This window comes from Protopterus annectens, chromosome 4.part0, assembly GCF_019279795.1.
Source record: "Protopterus annectens isolate FY-2018-M chromosome 4.part0, PAN1.0, whole genome shotgun sequence".
Classification (NCBI taxonomy): Eukaryota; Metazoa; Chordata; order Ceratodontiformes; family Protopteridae; genus Protopterus; species Protopterus annectens.
In genome coordinates this window covers 631,181,167-631,203,884 of record NC_056733.1, presented here as the reverse complement: position 1 = coordinate 631,203,884, position 22,718 = coordinate 631,181,167, and the positions used below count along the sequence as shown (strand labels likewise).

General features: G+C 45.5%; 1 protein-coding gene across 1 annotated transcript in view; it reads right to left on the bottom strand.

The window, feature by feature from the left end:
• ZCCHC8 (zinc finger CCHC-type containing 8) overlaps positions 1 to 22,718 on the bottom strand; it is a 1,340,563-nt gene that overhangs the window by 654,152 nt on the left and 663,693 nt on the right. Inside the window, 1 exon segment of the mRNA XM_044068587.1 lies at positions 12,080 to 12,142. Coding sequence (XP_043924522.1) covers positions 12,080 to 12,142 — 63 coding nt within the window.

Genomic DNA, 22,718 nt, shown 5'->3' with positions numbered 1-22,718 from the left:
TAAATGTAGATGTTAGAGTGTATTCACCGTTGTAGTCATTACATTTGGGTTATCTGCTTGCAGGTAAGCCCTCAGTCGGCCTGATTAACAAAGTCTTGGGTCCTGTATCGGTTGCTGTCCCTTCCATGACGTCAGGTCGTCAGGGATATAAAACATGCAGCCGACGCCATTACATCAGTTTTTCTTGCCCCAGATGTCAGGTGCCCCCCAATGGGAAGCAATTAAATATAAAAGCACAAAGATACAACTCCAACAAAAGAGCAAATACACCAAAAAGGCTTTTAAGCATAGTAAAGGAAAGTAGAGGTATAGCCAAAAAAGTTAGGGGGCTGGAGGGAGGGTAACCAGGACTGCAACAGTGAATACACTCTAACATCTACATTTATGGTAAATGTACACAACTGTACTATGTTCTTCGTGTTTAACTGTTGCAGTCATTACATTTGGGTAGCATCCCAAACCTATGGTTGGGAGGAGGAATTTAGATAGCATTAGGGCCAGCTATAAGAACTACAGTACGAATGAAAATCTTTATGAGGTACTTGCTTTCCACAAGTAATGCAATTATTAACTTTTGCTGACATCGGTAAAGAGCAAGAAAAAGTTTCTCCAAAGGGGTACATAGCTTTAGTTGAAGACCGGTTCTGAAACTCAAATGAAAATTTCAGGAGTCGGCCGACCGGCACTTGCGAACTGCTTCTGCTTCAGGCACCGCACGGCAAAAAAGACTGGTGTAATGGCATTGGCTGCATGTTTTATACCCCTGAAGTCATGGAAGAAGGGACAGCAACTGACGCAGGACACAAGACTTTAACCAGGCTATCTGAGGGCTACCTGCAAGCAGATAACCCAAATGTAATGACTGCAACAGTGAAACACAGACATCTGTCAATAATGTTGACCTACTTAAACTAAGGAAACCACATTTAGACCAACACTGTTTAAAAGCTACCTTGAAAAAAAGTTATGTACTCACCATAACGTTCCATCTGAGTAGGTAACTTCATTTGTCAGCAATCTGTGGGTATCTGATCCGATTTGGATCCGAATCAGCAGCTTTTCTAGCCAAAGATTCGAGCTCCAAGCTCCTCCCCTACCCATAATGCCCTGCCACCTCCCTCTAACCCTCAGATCGAGTTTGCCATAGTATCATAGAACATTACTATAACACAAGAAAACTACTTGAACGTTCCACCTGATGTCATCTGGAAAGTGACATATCCTGATCCTTAAAGAACGAACTAAAGGTCCAGGGGATGGAGGGAGGGTTGGTTGCTGACAAATGAAGTTACCTACTCAGATGGAACGTTATGGTGAGTACATAACTTCTTTATCTGAAGTAGTTCACTTCATTTGATCAGCAACCTGTGGGACAGAGTCCCCAGCTACCAACAACTTGGGGGGGGGGTCCTCCTGGAAGGATATTCCAGAGCACTGCCGAGCCAAAAGATGTGCGTTCTCTGGATATTAGATACAATTTATTATGTGTAATAAAAGTATGAGAGGAAGACCAAGAAGCTGCTGAACAAATGTCGTCCAAAGACACCCTCGACCAGAAGACAGCAGAAGTAGCCACAGAACGGGTAGAATGAGCTCGAACCCTCAGGGGCTCAGGTCGACCAGAGCTTCTGTATGAGAGAAGGATGCATTGGGAAATCCATCTAGCTAAGGTTATTTTAGTCACTGGTTTTACCTAGACAGGACTTGGCACATGAAAAAGTTGATCTGATTTTCGAAATTCAGCTGTTCTGTTTAAGTAAAATCGCAACTATGTACATCCAGACAATGAAGTCTATACTCTCCTTTGTTCTGATAATTAGGAAAGAAGACAGGTAGATTGTTGGACTGGTTGATGTTGGCTTCTGAAGCCACTTTAGGCAGAAAGAAGGGATTAGTCCTGAGGGAAACCCTGTCTTTATGAAAGACGATGTATGAAGGCTTATTGCAAAGAGCGTGAAGCTCCGATATCCTCCTAGCTGAGGTAATGGCAATCAGGAAGGCAGTTTTCCAAGACACATACTTTGAGTTGACTGAAGCTGCAGGCTCAAAGGGGGGACCAGTCAGAGCCTGGAGAACTAGGGTTAAATCCCATGGAGGAACTGCATCTTTAACAGGGGGTCTTAACAGGAAAGCTCCTTTCAGGAATGTCTTTCAAATCTTAGCGGAAGCTAGGGGGCCAAAACTGTTTCCAACATGGAAGTGGGAAATAGCTGCCAATTGAACTTTAACAGTAGAAGAACTAGCCCCTTGATGAAAAATATAGGATAGAAAGTCTAGGACTGCTGGGACAGGCGCCGTAAAAGGATCCAAATTCCTATGCTCTGCCCAGATAGAGAAACGCTTCCATTTACTCTTGCAGATGCTCCTGGTAGAAGGCTTATGAGCGGCCACCAGGATGGCCTTAACTGAGGATGAGATACCGGGAGTCCTGGCCATTAATGGAACTGGATCAACCAAGCCAAGAGCTTGAGGTTGTCCAGGTTGGGGGTCTTCAATCCCAAGGGGTGAGAAATCAGATCCGGAATGGGATCTAAGATCCAGGGAGGATGTACTAGATGAGACCGTAGGCATGGGAACCAGGTTTGGCGAGGCCAGAAAGGGGCTATGAGGATAACTCAGCTCGCCAACTGACGAGCTTTCTGCAAGAATTTTGTCATCAACGGAAGAGGAGGATAAGCATAAAGAAGAACGGATGGCCAAGCATGAACCAGAGCGTCTCTGGGGACTTCCCCTGGTGGGGGAATTAGAGCGAAGAACTCGCTTCACTTCGTGTTTGAAGGCGATGCGAACAGATCACAGCAAGGTTGACCCCATCTGAGGAAGATCTGTTCCGCTACTACTGGGTTCAGAGACCACTTGTAAGGTGAGAGGATAGTTCGGCTCAACCTGTCCGCTAGAATGTTTGACCGACCCGGTATGTGCGTTGCTATGAGAAAGCGGTTGGTGGATATCGCCCATTCCCACACTTCCATGGCCTCTCGGCAAAGCGGGTAAGATCTGGATCCCCCCTGTTTGTTGATGTACCAGACTACCGACATGTCTGTTGGAATTGCAACAGTCCCTGGAGGAAAAAGGGAATGGAGAGCCTGCAACACTAGAAGCACCGCCCTCATCTCCAGAACATCGATATGCAGAGGTCTCTGTGCGAGTCCATGTGCCTTGGACGGATCTGCCCATGCAATGCCCCCCTCCCACCAGAGGAGAGATGCGTCCATGGCCACTGTGACTTGCGGTGGGGACATGGAGAAGGGGCACCCTTCCCGGAGGTCCCTGGAATGGAGCCACCAAAGTAGAGATTCCCTGCAAACCCTGCTGAGGGGAATAGGTGTAGACAGGGGGTGACGTAGGATGGACCACTGGACCTGTAAGGTCCATTGAAGGATTCTCATCTTCAGATGTGCAATAGGTGACAGATTGATGGCCACTGCCATGGACCCCGGGGCCCTCAGGACTAATTCCGCTGGAGGGGCTGATGATTGTAGAAGGGCCAAAATGTGAAGTTTTAGATTGTGGAGTCTGTCCATCAGAAAGACTTTGGATTGTATAGTGTCTATCGTGGCCCCTATGAAATCCAAGATCTGAGTAGGCTGAGGGGAGTATTTCTTGCGGTTGATCGTGATCCCTAGATAGCGGGCTAGATGTAAGTAGTCCCTGCCTGAACATAGTAGATGCTTGGTGGGGGCGGTTTGGAGCCAGTTGTCCAGGTAAGGAAAGACCTGTATTCCCTGAAGCCTCAGGTGGGCCCCTACAACTGCCATGACCTTGGTGAACACCCTTGGTGCTGTGGTGAGACCGAAGGGTAGGACCCTGAACTGATAATGGCTGGCCCCAAGCAGGAAGCGAAGAAACCTCCTGGATTGCCTGTCCATGAGAATGTGGTAGTACGCATTCTTGAGGTCTATTGAGCACATCCAGTCATTCTCCTGTAAAAGTGGGAGAATGGACTGATAGTGACCATTTGGAACTTTTCCTTGGCTACTGACAGGTTCAGTGTGGACAGGTCGAGAATCGGCCGCAAGTCCCCCATCTTTTTTGGCACCAAAAAGAACCTGGAGTAAAAGCCTGATCCACATTTCCCGAGGGGGACGTGCTGGATGGCTCTTTTTCTTAGCAGCTCTCTTATTTCGAAGGCTGCTACCTCCCTCTGATTGGGTGGGACATCGAGGAGGGTCCCTGACCAGGGAGGAGACGTTAGGAATGGAATTGAGTAGCCTCTGGATATGATTCGGAGCACCCAGCGATCTGTCGTAATGGACTCCCAATGTGCTAGGCGCTCCGAGAAGCACCCCCCCCCGACTACCTCCAGAGAGGAGCAGTCAGGCAACCCCTCAGGGTTGCCGCGCGGGTCGATCGGAAAAGGGTTCCCTCGACCCGAAATTCTTCTGCCCCCCCCCCCTCTGCCTCTGGGCCGGCGTCCGCCTTGTCCTCCTCTGCCTCTGAAGAACGAAGGATCCGGAGCGAAACGGGATTGTTGAGCTTTCCGTTACCACATCTTCTTTTGTCCTCTTTGGTTCCTGGAGAAGGACCTCTGAGGAGCCGAGAAGCGGATCTCGATGGCAGATGTTTTCCAGTCTTTCTCGCTCAGGAGAAGCGCATTGCAGACGATTTTGCCGAAAAGCGTAGAACCGTCAAAAAGGGCTTTCGTGAAGGATGCCTTGAAGGGTTCTGCAAAGTCGCAGAGACTGAGCCAGGCCTGTTGACGTAAGACAACGCCTGTTCCACTGGCTCTAGCTGCTCCTTCCGTGGCATTGGAGAGAAGCCGCATAGATATGTTAGTAATAAGAGTGGCGATTCGAGCAGAGAAGGTCCGTTTGTCCTCTGCCAACATGGACTCTGGGGGTGATCCAGCGTACTCTTTGATTAGGTCCCACTGGAGCAGAATTACATGTGCCATATAGTTCAGTGACCTTACAGAGAAGGTCGCTGAAGCGAACATCCGCTTTCCGAGGCGGTCCATCATCTCAGACTCCTTTGTCTGGAGGATGTACCGAGGAACTTTCCTGTGCTAATTCCTTTTTAGTGGCAGCCGCCACCACCATGACATCCACTGGGGCACCCTTGCTCCAAACTGTCCTGTCCGTGGGAGGGCTGAGGATCCTATCTGGTCACTTGGGTAGTGGCTCGACAGTGTCCAGCTCCTTCTATGTCCTGGTAGTTATGAGGTCCACCAGGGGATCGGCGGGAGGGGACACCTAAGAGGTAGATGGACTTGTGTCAAACACCTCCAGAAACACACTCATCAGAGAAAGATTTTTGGGCAGACCAGCCCCCCCCCCCCCTCTAATGCGCAACACTTCCATAATGTCTCCAAAGGAGACTTCTTCAGGGGGGGGGGGGGGTGACCTTGGGGAACCTTCCCCTTCCTCTAAGTCAGTGTCTTCTGTGAGGGACTCGGGTGAGTCCAAGTGCCTCCTCTCTTGCACTTTCATTTGTGAGGGACCTCCCTGGGGGGGGGGGGGGGGGGCTATACGAACAGGCCTCACCAACAATGTCCTGTTCTTCTACAGGAACCATCTGGGACGTAGGCGCAGGCTGTCCCCAGGGGCCGGATGATGGAAGCAAGGCCCGTCAGAGAATGGTGAGTGGATCTGTAGCAAGAGCCTGAGGCCTCGAATCCCTCGAAAGGACCCTCTCCACGACATTGAATGCAGAGGGTGAACTGCTCTCCCTAGGATCCAAAAGCAGTCCCCTCTGATCCGGCGTGTGGATCAGAGCCGGAGATGACCCGATCAGATCCGAAAGAGTAGTGCACTCCGACCTCAACAGAGCTGAAGGCCCACTGACCCCTCCGGATCAGACACTCAACTTACGGCCACAAGGGCTCGGATCCGAAAATGGATCCGACAGACTCTAGGGTACAGTCGGCGCCGAAGTAGGAAACACTGCCGACGCCACCCCGGCTCCGAAGCTAGTCGAACAGACTGCTCAGAACCCCGATAGCGGGTTGGAGAAGGAGCAATGGGGGCAAAAAAGGGGGGAGGCAAGACACTCCCATCTGCAGCTGGGCCTGAAGAAATCGACGCATCATCCAGTCCATGTCTGCGTCGGATAGACTCCTGGTTGACCTGGATGAAGCCGCCGAGACCAGCCGGGAAGGCTGCCTAGACGACCTCAAAGGTGACTGGGTCTCCCTCCTCTGGCTCCGGGGAGAAACGTGGAGAATGAAGCCGGGAGGGAGAAGACCCAGGGACCTTAAGGGAGATGCAAGCTGCTTAGACAGCGGGGCCGATAAGAGCGGACTCGGACCGCCTCTTGTGGCTACGGTGCCCATCTTTCTCCTGCTCCTTGTCCTTCCTATCTTTCTTTCTGCCGTCCCTTTCCTCCTGGACCAAAGAGGGAGGTGGAGTCCCGGCCAGGGGATCGGAGGCGGTAGGTGGAGCAGCCGTGGCTGGCACCACCGAGGAGGAGGAAGATTAAGTGAATTAGGGGGCAAAAGGCCCGCAAAGATTAACTTCATCCTCCTATCCCTCAAAGCCCTGGGGTTGAAGGCTGCACAAATAGTGCAGCCCGAAGAAAGGTGGTCAACACCCAGGCAAATAACGCACAGAGTGTGGCCATCCACTGGGGACAGCTTATGGCCACACTCGGAGAATTTAGAAAACACAGCTTTTGGGCCTTCAGACATTTTTATAGAAAAGAAGGAACAGGCCCACACGCACACGCCTTCACACACAGACAGGGGGGAGGGGAATTAACTTTAACTACACTGAGAAGCTTTAAACTACCCAAAAAAAACAGAGAGAAAAGGGAACCACACAAACAAAGTTTTAGAAATTTTTTGACAGAAAAAAAAAAAAAAAAAAAAAAAAAGGTAAAAGAGGCTTTAAACTCAACACCCATGCTAGGAGCTCGTTCCAAGATGCTTAAAAAAGCCGCGACAAACTAGATCCGAGGGTTAGAGGGAGGTGGCAGGGCATTATGGGTAGGGGAGGAGCTTGGAGCTCATCTTTGGCTAGGAAAGCTGCCGGCTCGGATCCAATACCCACAGGTTGCTTATCAAATGAAGTTAACTACTTCAGATTATAATTTTTCAGGTGTAAAGCAATTCTTCTTCCTCTTCATGCAGGTATGCATTCATCAGAGTACTCCCAGGGATGTTCTTGGCCCATTAATGTTATTCTTATTGGCAAATTACATAACCAGTGATTTACCATAACTTAAACCATCTGCACATATGACCAAGTTATTTATATTAGCTTTTGGCACCCTGCTACCTGCTGACCATCAGCATCACACAGTCCATTAATAGGTTCATAGGCTGGTACTAGGCTATCGGCCCGAGGGCCTATGCAAGCCTAGCCGTAACAATTCCCTGGATATTTCTTCCCACAATATTTACTCCTCTGAACCCCTGTCTAGCAAGACGACTGACATGATCCCCGGGGTGAATTTCCCATCTCCCATCCAATCATCAAGGCTCCTTTTGAAGAGGGCCAATGAGGTGCTCTGCTTGATATGTATGGGCAGTCTATTCCGGAATATGGGGGGTCTCTGGGTCAGGAACATATCCCTCCAGCATGTTTTGTTCATTGTGATGACAAGGTTTAGATCCCTAGAGTGTGTTGCTCTGAGGGATTGGGATTTCTTTAAGTGGAGCATGTCCAACAGCTCAGGGTTTGACATGGCCTTGTATGTTAAGCAGAGATCACCTCTGAGTAGACTATATGCCACAGAGTATAGCTGGAGTTTTTTTTAAGACAGTCAGCATATGGCATCTGCTTTAGGCCTGTGATTATTTTAGTGAGGTATTTGTGGCCTTTCCAGCTGTTGCAGATGTCTTGTGAGGTACATACCAAACTGGGCATTATACTCTATAATGGATCTAATGACGGATGAGTACAGTGGGACAATGACCTCCTTTCTTCTGGATGAAAAGCCCTTAGTGATGAGGTGTGCCACATAGAAGGATTTCCTGACTGTTGTGGCAATGTGGTTATTGAAAGTGAGACCACTGTCCACCTGTGTCCCCAAGTCTCTCATTCAATGTTTAGTGTCCTGCCACCTATGTGGTAATTCATGGGTACATGTTTTTTCCAAAGGGGATAACTATACATTTCTTGGCATTGAGCTTGAGCCCATGGCTCTGGTACCAGGCATCTGTTTCTGTAAGGCCCTTTTGAGGAATATCCACATCATTTGGGGATTCAATAATGGCTCCCAGTTTGCAGACATCTGCAAACTTTGTTAGCCAGAGTCCCTTAGTGTTGGCCTGTACTTCAGAGAAGTAGATGCCAAACAAGAGTAGGCCCAGGACTGAACCCTGAGGTACTCCATTTGTCTGGAGCTGGATTTGGAGTCAGCTACTTTTAGTCTGGGTTCTGTCAGTAAGCCAGTTGGCAACCCATTGAGTGACGTAGGGATTTATGCCCAGCTTAGTAAGTTTATCTATGATTCCAGAGTGGGGGATGGTGTCGAATGCTTTGACGAGGTCCAGATAGGCTGTGTGGACCACCTTACCCTCATCCACAGCTCTGGAGACCGATTCGAAAGAAGTCAATCAGATTCAGGAGACAAGATCGGCCCTTCACAAACCCAAACTGGGTGGGGTCCAGTGTTTGAAGGTTGCCAATGTCTTTGTTTATAAGTTCCATGATAATGTGTTCCATGCCCTTGCAGATCAGGCTTGTCAGACTGATAAGACGGTAGTTCCCGGGATCCAAGGTGAATCCTCCCTTGTGGAGCGGGATAACTGTAGCTGTGCGCCACTTAGTGGGCATGAAGCCTGAGGTGAGGCTATGATTAAACATGACACTTAGGTGAGGTGCCAGTTCATTTTGTAGTTCATGTAGTACACAGCCTGGGATGTAATCTGGTCCCATGGATGCTGTATTCTTAGCATTGGAGAGTGCGGTTTCTACCTGTGTGGCCGTGATTATCGGAATTTGGCAATCTATTGGTATTGAGATGGGCCCTTTAGGGGGTGAGTAGGGTGAAGTTGGCACTAAATCGATCTGCCAAGATATTGGCAATATCCTTGGGATCAGTATATTTAATGCCATTCTGTTGTAGCTCAGAGCAGATCTGAGCATTGCCATTTAGATTCTTGACAACTATAGAATGCCTTGTGGTTGTCTTTGAAATCTTTGGCAACTATTTTCGTAACTAGCTTTTGAAGATTTTATGAGGGATCTCAGCTTCTTACTGAGGCTGGGGAGGGAGTTTTTTTGCATCCTGGGATTTTCCTCTTTTCTGCAACAGTTTCTTCCTTCTGTTGTATAGTTTGTTTATAACAGGAGATCAACAGATTGGCTTCCTTTTTTTGGAGAAGAGCATCTTTGTTCTATTTGGGATGGCACGATTCATGCATGAGTGGATATGCTCGTACAGTGCCCTTAGTGTAGGATTCTGCAGTCGAACTTCCAGATCCCGTCTGCGTAGGTGTTGTGAAGTTTGTCACTTCTGACTTCAGTAGCATGAAGTTGGCTTTGGAGAAGTTTTTTAAGGAGGTTTCCTTACTGGGGGTGAGTGGGGTAGGATGTGGATGTCAAAGGTGATTTGCTTATGGTCAGACCTGACCAATGAGGGGGTGACAACTGGTGTGGAGCATCTATCTCCCATGTTGGTAATGACCAGGTCTAGGACATTGGAGCCCCTGGTGGGACAATGGATTAGTTGATCCAGGGCGTTGGAATTTATGAATTCCAAGAACAGTTGGGAAAAGGAGTTTGTACCAGAGTAGTTTTCCCAATTAATGGCAGGGTAGTTGAAATCACCCAGTATTAGGGTGTTTGGTTGTATCTTAACATTTTCCAGTATGTTTAGAAAGGCTGAGCTGAATGAGCTGTTCTTGGCCCATTTATTCTCTGTGAAGTGAAGCAAGAGCCAATCACAGTGCTGTCACTCTAGCAGCAATTGCAGCAATTTTGCAAGGCAAACTCTTGACTGAAAAGGCAAAACCATATGAAATGTCCACTCGTAATAAATCAGAACGAACAAAAATAAATAAAAGCAAACATTTTCTTAAACACTTGCCAAATGAGGCCACTTCAAACAAATTTCCTGTCCCATTCATTCCTCATGAAGTGAAGCAACAGCCTATCACAAAGAACCGTTATTCTACAGATATCACATAATTTCTACAATGTAAACTAGCTGAAAGAGGACAAAAATGAAACACCAGTGTGTAATAAAATCAAAACTTTAATATAAATAAAAATAAGGATTTTCATCTCTTAAAACACTCTCCAGATAATAAACTCTTCAGGCATTTTCAAAGCTGTTCCATACTGACAACAGCCCCCACTGAAGACCACACAATTACTATAATGGGCTCAACATACTCTCTTGGGTAGTCAAGATGAAAGCATCACTTTGGTTAGACAGTTTCTTAACAAGATGAAAGAGCATTCACCAAACCTGGTCCTGCCACACAACTGTCAACTGACAAGATCACAGAAAACCATTGATGGTTTAAACACAAAACTGAAAGCATTTTCTGCAGGACTTTACATGTACTTGCTTTCTGGACACTGGATAACTTCTTAATGTAAATAAAAAGCCAATTTCCCTTTCTACTAAACAATTACAACTTTTACTACAATTTCTCTAGTAAACACTAACATTGACCTATTAATGTTTTTACAAATGCTCTCATACAATCTGTAAGCTCTCGCTATCTTACTGTTGCTCCTCTAGAGCCCAGTTCTTAATTGGTTATCAAACTTCAATACACTGCCATTACTAAAAGTCCAACAAAGGCAATGGGAAGAAAACTTGCCCAGGTTAGGTAAACTGGCAATTAAGCTCAGCAGTGAATCACAGACTAAACAAACATGTAACTAGAAAAAAATAAAAATTACATTATGGGGATGAGTGTCATTTAGAACGGAAGTGTGTGTTTCATTTTGTATTCCCCTCTCATTCATCACAACTGCTGAAAAATGCACAAAAAGAGTGCAAGTAGACAGTATGCAGTCTGTAAGACTCCCAACTCAAGGAAGAGTACCTAAAAGAAAAACATGGCACAGGGAGTAAAACAAAACATTGGGCTTTGCAGTGGTGCAGAGGTTACCGTTGTCGCCTCGCAGCAAGAGGTTCTCCGGTTCGATTCTCAGATGGGCTGACTTTTGTGCGGGGTCTGCATGTCCTCTGTACATTCATGCGGGTTTCCTCTTGGCACTCCTATAGTCTCCCAAATTCCAAAGACAAGCATCTGGAATGTTTCTCCCTGGACCTCTGATGAAAATGGGCTTTGTCTAGTCGGCATTCCCAGTAAACAAATAAAATCTTTGTGACACTGATGTGTCCATATGTGTGTCTCACTCAAACAGCTCAAAGCCAATACAGATTAAGATATTTCAACTGGAAGCAGCAGAAACAGAACCATTATCCCCACCACTTACTCCAACCCAAATAATTAGTAAATGCCAAATGTTTATTGGAATTCTCCTGGTTATACTTTACAGAATGATGTGGCAAAAAAAACTTTACCCAATTTAGACACAAGTCCTTTTTTCAGTGTGTTTCTAGCTAAACTATAAAGCAGCTGCAGATGTTTCTACAGTTATTTCTCTCCAACAAATGAACAGCCTTATGTAAGAAGTGGAAAAAGAAAAAGGCTGCTGTACCACATAGCACTGCTATGCAAATAAAAACAAAAAAATGTGCGCACACCATTTCAAATCACATCACACGCACGTGACTTAATAGAAATAATTAAACAGAGGCATATAAAGCATATTTCCATACTAAATGCCATACTACCAGATTTAAAGGACATCTCTAGTGATACACTGGTGGAATAATTGGCCTAATCCAACAATTCCATCATCTACCATTTAAATTTTTATTTTACAATTTACATACCTCCCAAAAAACAGCTTCAGAACTTTGATCATTTAAAACCTGAGAGAAAACTGTACTTTTTTTAACTGCCAAAAGTCACTGTTAAGGTTTCAATGGCACAGTCTCAAGAAAACTGTATAGGTTGTACTCCTTCAGTATTGAAGTTATCATTCAACAAGCAGACTGCAAACTCTGAAGCTTTATCTTAAACCAAGTGATATGCACTTTTTCACCACACTACTACTGAAACTTGTATACCCAAATCCCATTAACCGGTAACCCAAAATTAATTTACCTCTGGACAGTCTCTTAATTGATGATCAGCAGATCCACAGTTGAAGCAACTTGGTTTGGGCCTGTTTTGAGAAAACAAATGTATTAAAGCATTTCTTAAATAATATTTTTATGTTTATTATAAAACAAAAAAAAAGTCAAAATTACAACAATGGTACAAATCCCTGGTGCTTTCCTTCACTTAATACCTAAAAGTACAGTTGTGAAAACATTCACCATAACAGTAGATCTACAATACTGTCACTGCAGTGTAATTGCATATCCAGAGGAATGCATCATTGGCAGGCATTCAAATTCAGGTCCAACATCCAAACATTTACAGACGCTCCTAGAGGAAAGCCAAACACCTCCCTTAGCCAAAGTCATCCTGAGCTGCATAACTAAGGCATTGCAAGAAGACTATGAATGAGGCCCCCCTAAACAATGTAGTGAAGTACAGACTCATATCTGTACTGGATATTTTATTTATTTACTGACTGAATTTATTAATTAGGATAGTGTACAGATCCATCTGGGCTTATTTCAGGCACAAACTAAGAAGTTACAAAAATGACTTGTACATAAAACATTCACTGAAAAAAGTACACTGAAATGGCATGGTGATTAATAATAGTTATGTACTTACCATAACTTAGTATCTGTCTTATCCATAGTCACCTTTCATCACATATGGATCTAGGATCGGACATCAGATCCGTGCTGGCAATACTTATATAACAGCTTAGCTCAAGCTCCTCCCTTCCCATAATGCTCTGCTACCCTCTAATCCCTGAAATCGAGTTTGCCCTGGAGAAAGGAGACCGACAATAGACCTGCCACCAGAAAAGGTCCAGCTAATTTCCTGCCAATCCCTCAGGAAGGGGGGAAAGAGGGTGGGGATCATAATGAATGGTGACTACAGATAACAAATACCAAGATATGGTAAGTACATAACTATTAATCTGATGTTATTCTAGTCACCATTCATCACATATGGATCAGAGTCCCCCAGCTGCCCAACATTATCAGGTGGCCTCATTGAAGAACATGCCAAAGAACTGAGGAGCCAAAGGAAGCCCTTCCCTTAGAAACGAGGTTGAGCTTATAGTGAGCAATAAAGGTTTGAGGGGAAGATCAAGTTGCTGCTGCACAAATGTCATCCAAGGATTGACGAGCTGAGAAGGCAGCTGATGTAGCCACTGACCTGGTAGAATGAGCTCTAACCAGTCCAGGCAAAGTAGAACCACAATAGGAGTAAATGTTAAGAGATGCACTGGGAAATGCAATGGGAAATAGTACCTTTTAAAACAGTTGTGCCTTTCCTGTTGACTGAAAAGGCCATAAATAATTGGTCTGAGAGGCAGAAAGACTTTGTTCTATGCAAATAAAAATGAAGCTGCCGATTAACATCTAGGGTATGGAGAATGCATTCTTCCTTGTTAGAATAATTGGGAAAGAACACTGAAAGTTAGACAGACTGATGGAGGTTTGCTTCAGTGTCCACTTTGGCATAAATGCATATTAGGTCTCAAGTCCAATATATTTATGGAATATCAATGAAGGAGGCTTGACAGTAAGAGTCTGCAATTCTGATACTCTTTTTGCTGAAGTTATTGCCACCAAAAAGGCAGTCTACCAAGAAAGGAATTCAATATCACAAAATGCGGCAGGCTCAAAAGGCCCCTCGAGTTAGAGACTGCAGAACCAAAGCAAGATCCCATGGTGGAGGAGGATCTTTGACTGGGGGACACAATACAAAGGCACCTTTCAAGAAAGCCTTGCAGAGGCAAGATGAGAAAGTAAGTTATTCATTAAGGTGAAAATCAGAAATAGCTGCCATTTGGACTTCAACTGCAAAGAAACTTGTGCCCTCCTGCAAAAGGGAAGCCAGGAAAAGAAGAACGTCTTAAATAGGAGCTTAAAAGGGATCTAGATTCCTACCTTTAGCCCAGAGAGAGAATATTTTCCACTTACTTCTGTAAACTCTCTTGGTAGATTTCTGAGAGGCAAGAATAATGTCCTTCACAGGGGATGCAAGCCTGGACTTCGCAAGAATCACTGGAATTGGACAAGTCAAGCTGTCAGACAGACAGTCTGCAGATCTGGAAGTGGAAGGAGCAACGGGTGAGAAATGAGATCCAGAACCGGATTAATCACACAAGGGGGGTGCTTCAGATAAGACCGTAGAATAGGGAACCACACCTGGCGAGGCCAGAAGGGGACAATGAGGATTAACTGCATCTTGAGGTATCTTGCTTTCTGAAGAACTCTTGGAATTAGTGGTAACAGACGGAAAGCATAAAGGAGACCCTAAGGCCAATCATGAGTAACGTAGTCTCTGTGGGTATCAAGGCGAAGTAGCTACTGCATTTGTGGTTGAGAGGGGAAGCAAACAGATCACGGCTTGGTTGGCTCCACCAATGGAAGATCTGCTTCGCTACTAGGGGACTCAGAGACCACTAGACTGGGGTCAAAACAGCCCTGCTGAGCTTGTTTACCAGAACACTGGATGCTCTGGGAATATGCGTTGACAAGAGAAAGCACCCCGAGAACATCACCCACTACCAGACCCTCATGGCCATGTGACAAACCAGATAAGAACAGGTGCCCCTTTGTTTATGTACCACACAACTGCCATGTTGTCTGCCTGCACTGCTACTGTTCCAAGAGGAAGGCTTGTGCACAGCCCTCTTCAGATCACCCCACAGATTTTCTAGTGGATTTAGGTCTGGGCTCTGGCTGGGCCATTCCAAAACTTTAATTTTCTTCTGGTGAAGCCATTCTATTGATATAGATGTATGCTTGGGGTCATTCTGTTGAAAAATGAAATTCCTCTTCAGCTTTCTAGCAGACCGCTGAAAGTTTTGGGCCAAAAGTGACTAGTACTTGGAACTGTTCATAATTTCCTCCACCTTGACTAAAGCCCCAGTTTCAGCTGAAGAAAAGCAACCCCAAAGCATGATGCTGCCACCACCATGCTTCACCATGGGGATGGTGTCCTTTTGGTGATGCAAAGTGTTGTTTTTGCACCAAAAGTAACTTTTGGAATTGTGGCCAACAAGTTCAACCTTGGTCTCATCAGTTCATAACACATTTTCCCACATGTTTTTGGGAGACTATGTATTGTTTTGCAAATTTTAGCCGGGCCTGAATGTTTTTCTGTGTAAGAAAAGGCTTCCGTCTTGCAACCCTACTCTTCCAGACATATGGAGAATGCGGGAAATTGTTGTCACATGTAGTACAGAGCCAGTACTTGCCAGAAATTCATGTAGCTCCTTCAGTGTTGCTGTAGGTCTCTTGGCAGCATCCCTGAACAGTTTCAGTCTAGTAATTTCATTAATTTTGGAGGGGCATCCAGTTCTTTGCAATGTCACTGTTGTCCCATATTTTCTCCACTTTTTGATGACTGTCTTCACTGTGTTCCATGGTATATCTAATGCTGTGGAAATTTTGTTTGTTCCCTTCTAATACCTTTTAATAATGAGATCCCTTTGCTGCTTTGTAAGCTCTCTGCAAACCATGGCTTTTGCTGTACCAGGTAACTGGGTAAATGTCAGGAAAATCCTACAATGACAGCTGAACTTTATTTGGGGTTAATCAGTCTCTTTAATTGATGGCAGGTGTGTACCCAAGAAGAATGAACGCTGTAATTAAATCGAAAGGTGTTTCAAAGTATTAGTTTAAAGGTGTGCACACTTATGTAACCAGCTTATCGTCTGTTTTTTTATTTTTTATATATTTTTTCCTCTAACAGATTTGTTTTTCTAATGAATTGTATAGGTTATAGGTCACATTAAATGTGGGAAAAGTTTTGAAACTATTTGTGGTCTAATTTTTTCATATCACAAAAACCTGGTATTTTAACGGGTGTGTACACTTTTTATATCCACTGTAAATGAACTCTAATAGTTGAAAATGTAGCTCTTTCACTGAAGACTGAAACTAGAATCTCCAGGACTGCTAGTATACGTGCTGAAAAGGGGTCCAGATCTTTAAGGGCCCAGAAGACAAACCTTTTCCATTTACTTTTAAGTCTTTCTAGTAGAAGCCTTATGAGAAGATAGCAAATTGTCTAGCAATCACTGGAACTGGAGAAACCATGTGGTCAGTTTGAGACCGGTTATGGCCAGGTGAGAGTAATTCTGAAGTTAGATCCAGAACTCATGGACGTAGAAGACGAGGCCACAGGAACCAAACCTGACAAGGCCAAAAAGAAGCAATGAAGATAACTGGTTCTGAAGAAAGTTGGGAATTAATAGCAAGGGTGGAAACGCATACAAGGGTACAGAGGGCCAACCATGGATTACAACATCTCTAGGACTTCCTGCTGGAGAGATCAGAGCAAAGAGCCTGCTGCACTTGAGGGGAGAGGCAAATAGATCAAAGCATAGTTGACCCCACTGACGGAAAATTCACTCCATCTGACTGAAAAATACCACTTGTGAGGCATCAAAATGGACCTGGCTATTTTTGTCTGCAATCACATTAGATTCCTCAAGGAAATGCATTGCTATTGCAAACTGATTGGAAGCGATCACCAACTGCCGTACTTTCATAGCTTCTCAAATAGAGCAAGATCTGGTTCCCCCTCGAATGCTGATGTACTAGACTACTGACATTGTCTACCTGTACCTCAACTGTCCCGGAAGGGAGTGTGTATTGAAAGGCCTGCAACACTAGGCCAGCTCATTTCTAGGACACACTGATCAGTCTTGGACCATCCTTCCCAAGTAGTGTCCCCCGCCAAGCTAGGAGGTATTAGTGTTCACTGTGGCCTTGGGGATGAGAACAAAGGGTCGTCTTTTGTGGAATTGTTTCGAATGAACCTACCACAGAAGATATCTTGTGCACGTTTGAGTGATCTAAACTGGCATGAATGGATGTTGGGAGGACGGACCACTGATTTAAGAGAGTCCACTGAAGAATGCTCACATGGAACCTGGCCAACAGAACAAAGGTAATAGCAGCTGCCAAGGACACCAAAGTCTGTAGTATTAATTAGGCCAGAAGGGATGAAATCTGGATTACTGACTTGAGACCAGTGTGTGTCTATTTGAGTTGATGAAAGAGGCTACCTGTCCAAATGAGCACCTAAGAACTCCCAGACTGTACTGAGGTGAGCTGCGATTTGTTACAAGTTAGTCATTTCTAAATAAGAACAGAACTGGAGCAAGCAGTCCCTTGCTTGTATCAGTTGATATCTAGTTGATGCAGTAAGGAACCAGTCATCAAGCTATGGAAAAGTACAGTTTTGTACCTACCATAAATGTAGATGTCCGATAGATATGCAACTGCAGTCCTTACATATGAGTTGTCCTGCCTCAGGCAGCCCTCGGTCAGCCGGATTCCAAAGTCTGGGTCCAGCGTCGGTTGATGTCGCCTCCACCCCGACGTCAGACCAGCTGGGGTATAAAAGCATCAGCCGACGCCATCTTCTTCAGTGTTTCTTGCCCCAGATGCCAGGTGCCCTCCAAGGAAGGCTAAATTTAGAACTGGATAAAATTTCCAGACACACACAATAGCGATAAACAGATACACCATAACAGATATCCCCAGCTAAGAATAAAAGAGGGGAAGTGGACCCAATACACAGAGGGGTAGGAGGGAGGGAAAACCTGACTGCAGTTGCATATCTATCAGACATCTACATTTATGGTAGGTACAAAACTGTACTATGTCCTTCAAGAATGCAACTGCAGTCCTTACATATGGGTAGAATACCATAGCCAAGCTGGGGGTGGTAGGCTCTAAGATAAGGATGGTGTAGCTAAAATGTCCTGCAGGACTGCCGAGGCAAAGCCTGCTCGGGATCGAGAATATAAAGGCAGGCTGTAGTGTTTGGAAAATGTATGCACAGAGCTCCATGTAGCAGCTTCTAGAATGTCCTTTGTAGCCACCCCTCTTAAGAAGGCTGTGGAGGTGGCTGTAGCTCTGGTGGAGTGTGGCCTGATATTGGCTGGCACACCTTTTCCATGGAAAGAATAACAGAATCTGATGCAATGTCCAATCCATTTTGAAATTGTTTGTTTGGAAATTGCCTTTCCTTGCACTCCAGGAGCGTATGCTACAAACAGTTGATCAGACTTTCTGTTGGCCTTTGCTCTGTCCAAGTAGTAGCGTAGCTGTCTGTGTATGTCCAGAGAGTGCAGCAGCTTTTCCCCTTTATTTTGAGGATTGGGGAAGTAGGCAGGTGAATTGCTTGATTTAGAGACACCCTGGATATCACTTTTGGCATAAAAGGAGGATTGGTTCTTAAAGAAACCCTGTCCTGATGAAAAATGAGGAATGGAGGTATTGCCATGAGGGCCTGTATCTCCGAAATTCTTCTTGCTGAGGTAACTGCCAACAGGAAAACTGTTTTCCAGGAGAGAAATTGCAATTCTGAAGATGCTGCTGGTTCAAAAGGAGGAAGAGTTAATTTTTCCAACACGAAGTTGAGGTCCCATGCAGGCACTGGTGGTTTTCTAGGAGGTTTGATATTCTTTATCCCTCTTAGAAATTGTCTTAGCAAAGGATGTGAAAACACAGGCGGATCAGTGTTGTATTTTGCTGAAATTGCTGAAGCGTGTATTTTTATGGAAGAATAGGAAAGTCCATTATGCAGCATTTCTGCCAAGTATTCCAGTATCTGTGGGATGTTCATTACTGAGGCATCCTGTCCCCTGTTGGTATTCCAGATGTCGAATCTCTTCCACTTGGCTGAATAAGTCTTTCTGGTGGAAGGTCTGCGTGCTTCCAATATCTGTTGAACTTCCTTGGAGAGAGAGATATGGGGAGAAATCATGGAACCCTCCAAGCTGTCAGCTGCAGAGTTTGCAGGTTGGGATGAACCATCCTGTAATTGTGTTGAGTCAAGAGTAGAGGCCATTGAGGCAGGGGCCACGGCTTTGTGCGAGCTATGCTCCTTAGTAATGGGTACCAGTGCTGCCTTGGCCAATCTGGAGCTATTAAGATGCCTTTCGGTTGCTCTGCTTTGATCTTCAGTAACACCTTGGTCATTAATGGTAGAGGTGGGAATGCATAGATTGTTAGAGAGTTCCAGCTGAATGAGAGAGCATCTATTCACCACGCTTGTGGATGGTGTGTCCTCCAGCAAAACTTTTTCAGATGATGATTGAGGTGGGAGGCAAAGAGATCTATGTCCGGCCTTCCCCATGCATGAGTTATTTGTGCAAAAATGTCTGGATGCAACATCCATTCGTGCGGGTCCAGGATGTTTCTGCTTAGACTGTCTGCCAGAACATTGTCCCTGCCCGGAACAAACTGGGATTGCAGCTGTATGTTCAGTTTCAGAGACTTTTCCCAAAGAGTCATTGTTAGTCTGCAAAGGGGGTAAGAAGGAGTACCTCCCTGCTTGTTTATGTACCACATAACAGTGGTGTTGTCTGTCTTTATTAGCAGATGACCTTGTTGAAGATATTTTCCGAAGGCCTAGATTGCATGAATCACTGCTAACATCTCTTTTTGATTGATGCGTAAATTTACTTCCTGGGGGGCCCATTGACCTTGAATGCATCTGCCCTCCATGTGCGCCCCCCCATCCATGGTCTGAGGCGTCTGTTGTAATGGTTTGGCTTGTTTGAGGTTTGTTGAAAGGCATACCTTTAACTGGCTTGCTTGGGCCCACCATAAAAATTCCCTTTGTAGACATGGGATGAGTGGGATAATTGCTTCTAAGTCGTGGCTGTCTTGAGACCATAAAGTTTTTAGGTACCATTGCAGTTTTCTCATGTGTAGTCTTGCCAGTGGAATCAGTAGAATGCAAGATGCCATGAAACCCAGGGCCTGCAGGATTTTCCTTGCAGTCATCTGGGTGAGCTTTGCTAGGCTTTTGAAGTAATGAGGCAGTTGTTCTTGCTTCTCTTCTGTGAGGTAAGCCATTTGTGATTCTGTGTCTAGTTTGGCTCCTAGAAAAATTATTTGTTGGGATGGCAGTAGTCTTGATTTTTGTAAGTTGACTGTGTATCCCAAAGACTGTAGTAAGTGAATGACATAATTCAAGTTTTTTGTCAAGGCTTGTTTGCTGTCCGCTTGTATAAGGCAGTCATCCAGGTAAGGGTATATTTGTATCCCCTGGAGTCTGCAGTGTGCAATTACTGAAGCCAGGCATTTCGTGAATACTCTGGGTGCAGTAGATAAGCCAAAAGGCAATGCTGAGAATTGATAAGGCTCTGACCCTGCAAGAAATCTGAGGTATCTTCTGCAACTGTGTCTGATTGGGACATGCAGGTATGCCTCCTTGAGGTCCAGAGTAACCAGCCAAGACCCCTTGCCCAGCATGGGAAGGAGTTGCTGTAGCATCAGCATTTTGAATTTTGGTACAATGAGAAAAGTGTTTAGAGCGGGCCTCCATTGCTTTTCTTTTCTTGGAACAAGGAACAGTCGAGTAAAATCCCTGGCCTTGTTCCTGAGGAGGAACCTTTTCTATTGCTTTGATTTGTATCAGCTTTGAAACTTGTTCGAATGCCTCCGCCCTTTGATTTTGTGGCAGGTTTGGCATGCCTTGTCTTGTTGGTAAAGTATGAAAGTGAAACCTGTAGCCTTGGTCTATTATGTCCAGAATCCATTTGCCCTTTGTTAAAATATGCCAATTTTTAGAAAATAAGGATAATTTTCCGCCTAAGGGTGCTTCTCTTTGAGCCTTGGTCGGCAGTGTCAAAGTCAAGTCATTGTGATTGTCCCTGTGGAGCAGGGGAAGTCCCTGCGCCACCTCTCTGATTAGTCGGTTGCCATTGGCGTCCCCTGTAGGAGCCTCTGTATTGCCCTCTTCCTCGGGCACGCCTGTTTTTTCCCCTTTGAAACTTGTCAGTCTCCGGAAAGGACCAATTCTTAGAAGGCCAATTCCTGCTGAACCTGGAGGAAATCCTTGACTGTTTGCACTGATTTAGCCTTTTCCTCAATTGATTTCAACACATCCTGAGCATTAGCACCAATTAGCTTGTTCTTTTCCAGAGATACATCTACAAGCTTTACTTTAACATGATCTGGCAATGCCTGTTCTTTTAGCCATGCATGTCTACGTATGACTGCCCCTGTCATAGCTGCTCTACATGAAGCTTCCAATGCATCATAGCCACACTGAAGAAAATGATTGCTAACCTGCTGTGCGTTATGGACCAAATCCTACAAGGCCTTTCTATCTAAAGGCTCAGGAGAGGCCAACTTTTTCTGCAAGTCATCCATCAAGAAATCCTGATACTGAAACATATGAAAAAGGCTATCGAGGGCCCTCATGGCAAGAGTGGTTGAGGTATAAACTTTTTTGCCCCACCTCTCCAGGGCCCCACATGCTGGAGTAACCTTGTCCACCAGGATGGTCTCTGGCAAATCTTGGGTTTCAGTTTCTGGAGGAAAATCAACAACTGGCACCGGTGCAGTCTCCGGGGCCAGCGTGATCGGTAAAGCGGTGTCGTCGGTCCGGAGTGGTGGAACAACAGTCTCAGTAAAGACCGATGCACTCGCGGTAGTTTTTGGCGTGGTGTCGGTGGAAGTCGCAGGCCGAGAATGTCGGTCCCGGTCTTTCCGCTTTTTGGAAATGTGAGGTGTCGGTTGTTCCGACGACATGGTATAAGCAAATTTATCGCCAAAAAAGTCATCAGCAAACTCTGCCCGGCGCCTGAGTGTGCGCTTATTGAAGCGAGCACAGGCAGCACAGGCCGAGACGCCGTGGTCTGGGCCAAGGCAGGGGAGGCAGTAAGAATGGAAGTCCTTACGGGGTATTTGTTTACCACAAGACAAACAATTATTAACTTTTTCAGATTTTTCTGACGTCGGCTGAGGCAAGAAAAGGTTCCCCAACGTTGTACTTATCTTTTTGATGACTTCGGATACGAAAACAAAGGAGCTGACCGACCAGCACTTGCGAAATGCTTCTGCTTCGGGCACCGCGCGGCAAGAAAGACTGGGGAAGATGGCGTCGGCTGATGCTTTTATACCCCAGCTGGTCTGACGTCGGGGTGGAGGCGACATCAGCCGACACCGGACCCAGACTTTGGAATCCGGCCGACCGAGGGCTGCATGAGGCAGGACAACCCATATGTAAGGACTGCAGTTGCATTCTTGAAGGACATCACATGGGAATCCCAGCAGTCTTAAGTGAGGTGCTACAACTGCCATGCATTTGGTGAAAACCCTGGTAGCTATGGAGACCAAAGGGTACTACTCTCAAATAGCAGTGACTGCCTCCCAGCCAAAACCGTATTTTCTGGAGCACCCATTCATTTTGATGTGATAATATGCATCCTGGAGATCTACAGAGTACATCCAATTGTCCTTCTGCAGCAGGGGTACAACAGACTGAACCATGACCAGCCGAAAAGTACAGTTGTGTTCACTTAGCATAAATGTAGATGTTCAAGTGTATTCACTGTTGCAGTCATCACACTTGGGTTATCTGCCTGCAGGTAGCCCTCAGCCCGAATACCAGAGGCTTAATATTTCTGTGTCGGTTGCTGTCTCTCCAGGACTGACATCAGGGGTATAAAAACAGGCAGCTGACACCATTACATCAGTTTTTCTTGCCCCAAATGTCAGGAGACCCCCAATAGGGAGATAAGTTATGGTGGAGAAAACAGGACTAGTAAAAAGTAAATACCAATACCACTGAATGGGGGGGGGGGGGCAAAGGCCTAGAGACAGAGAGAGAGAAACCAGGGGGTTGG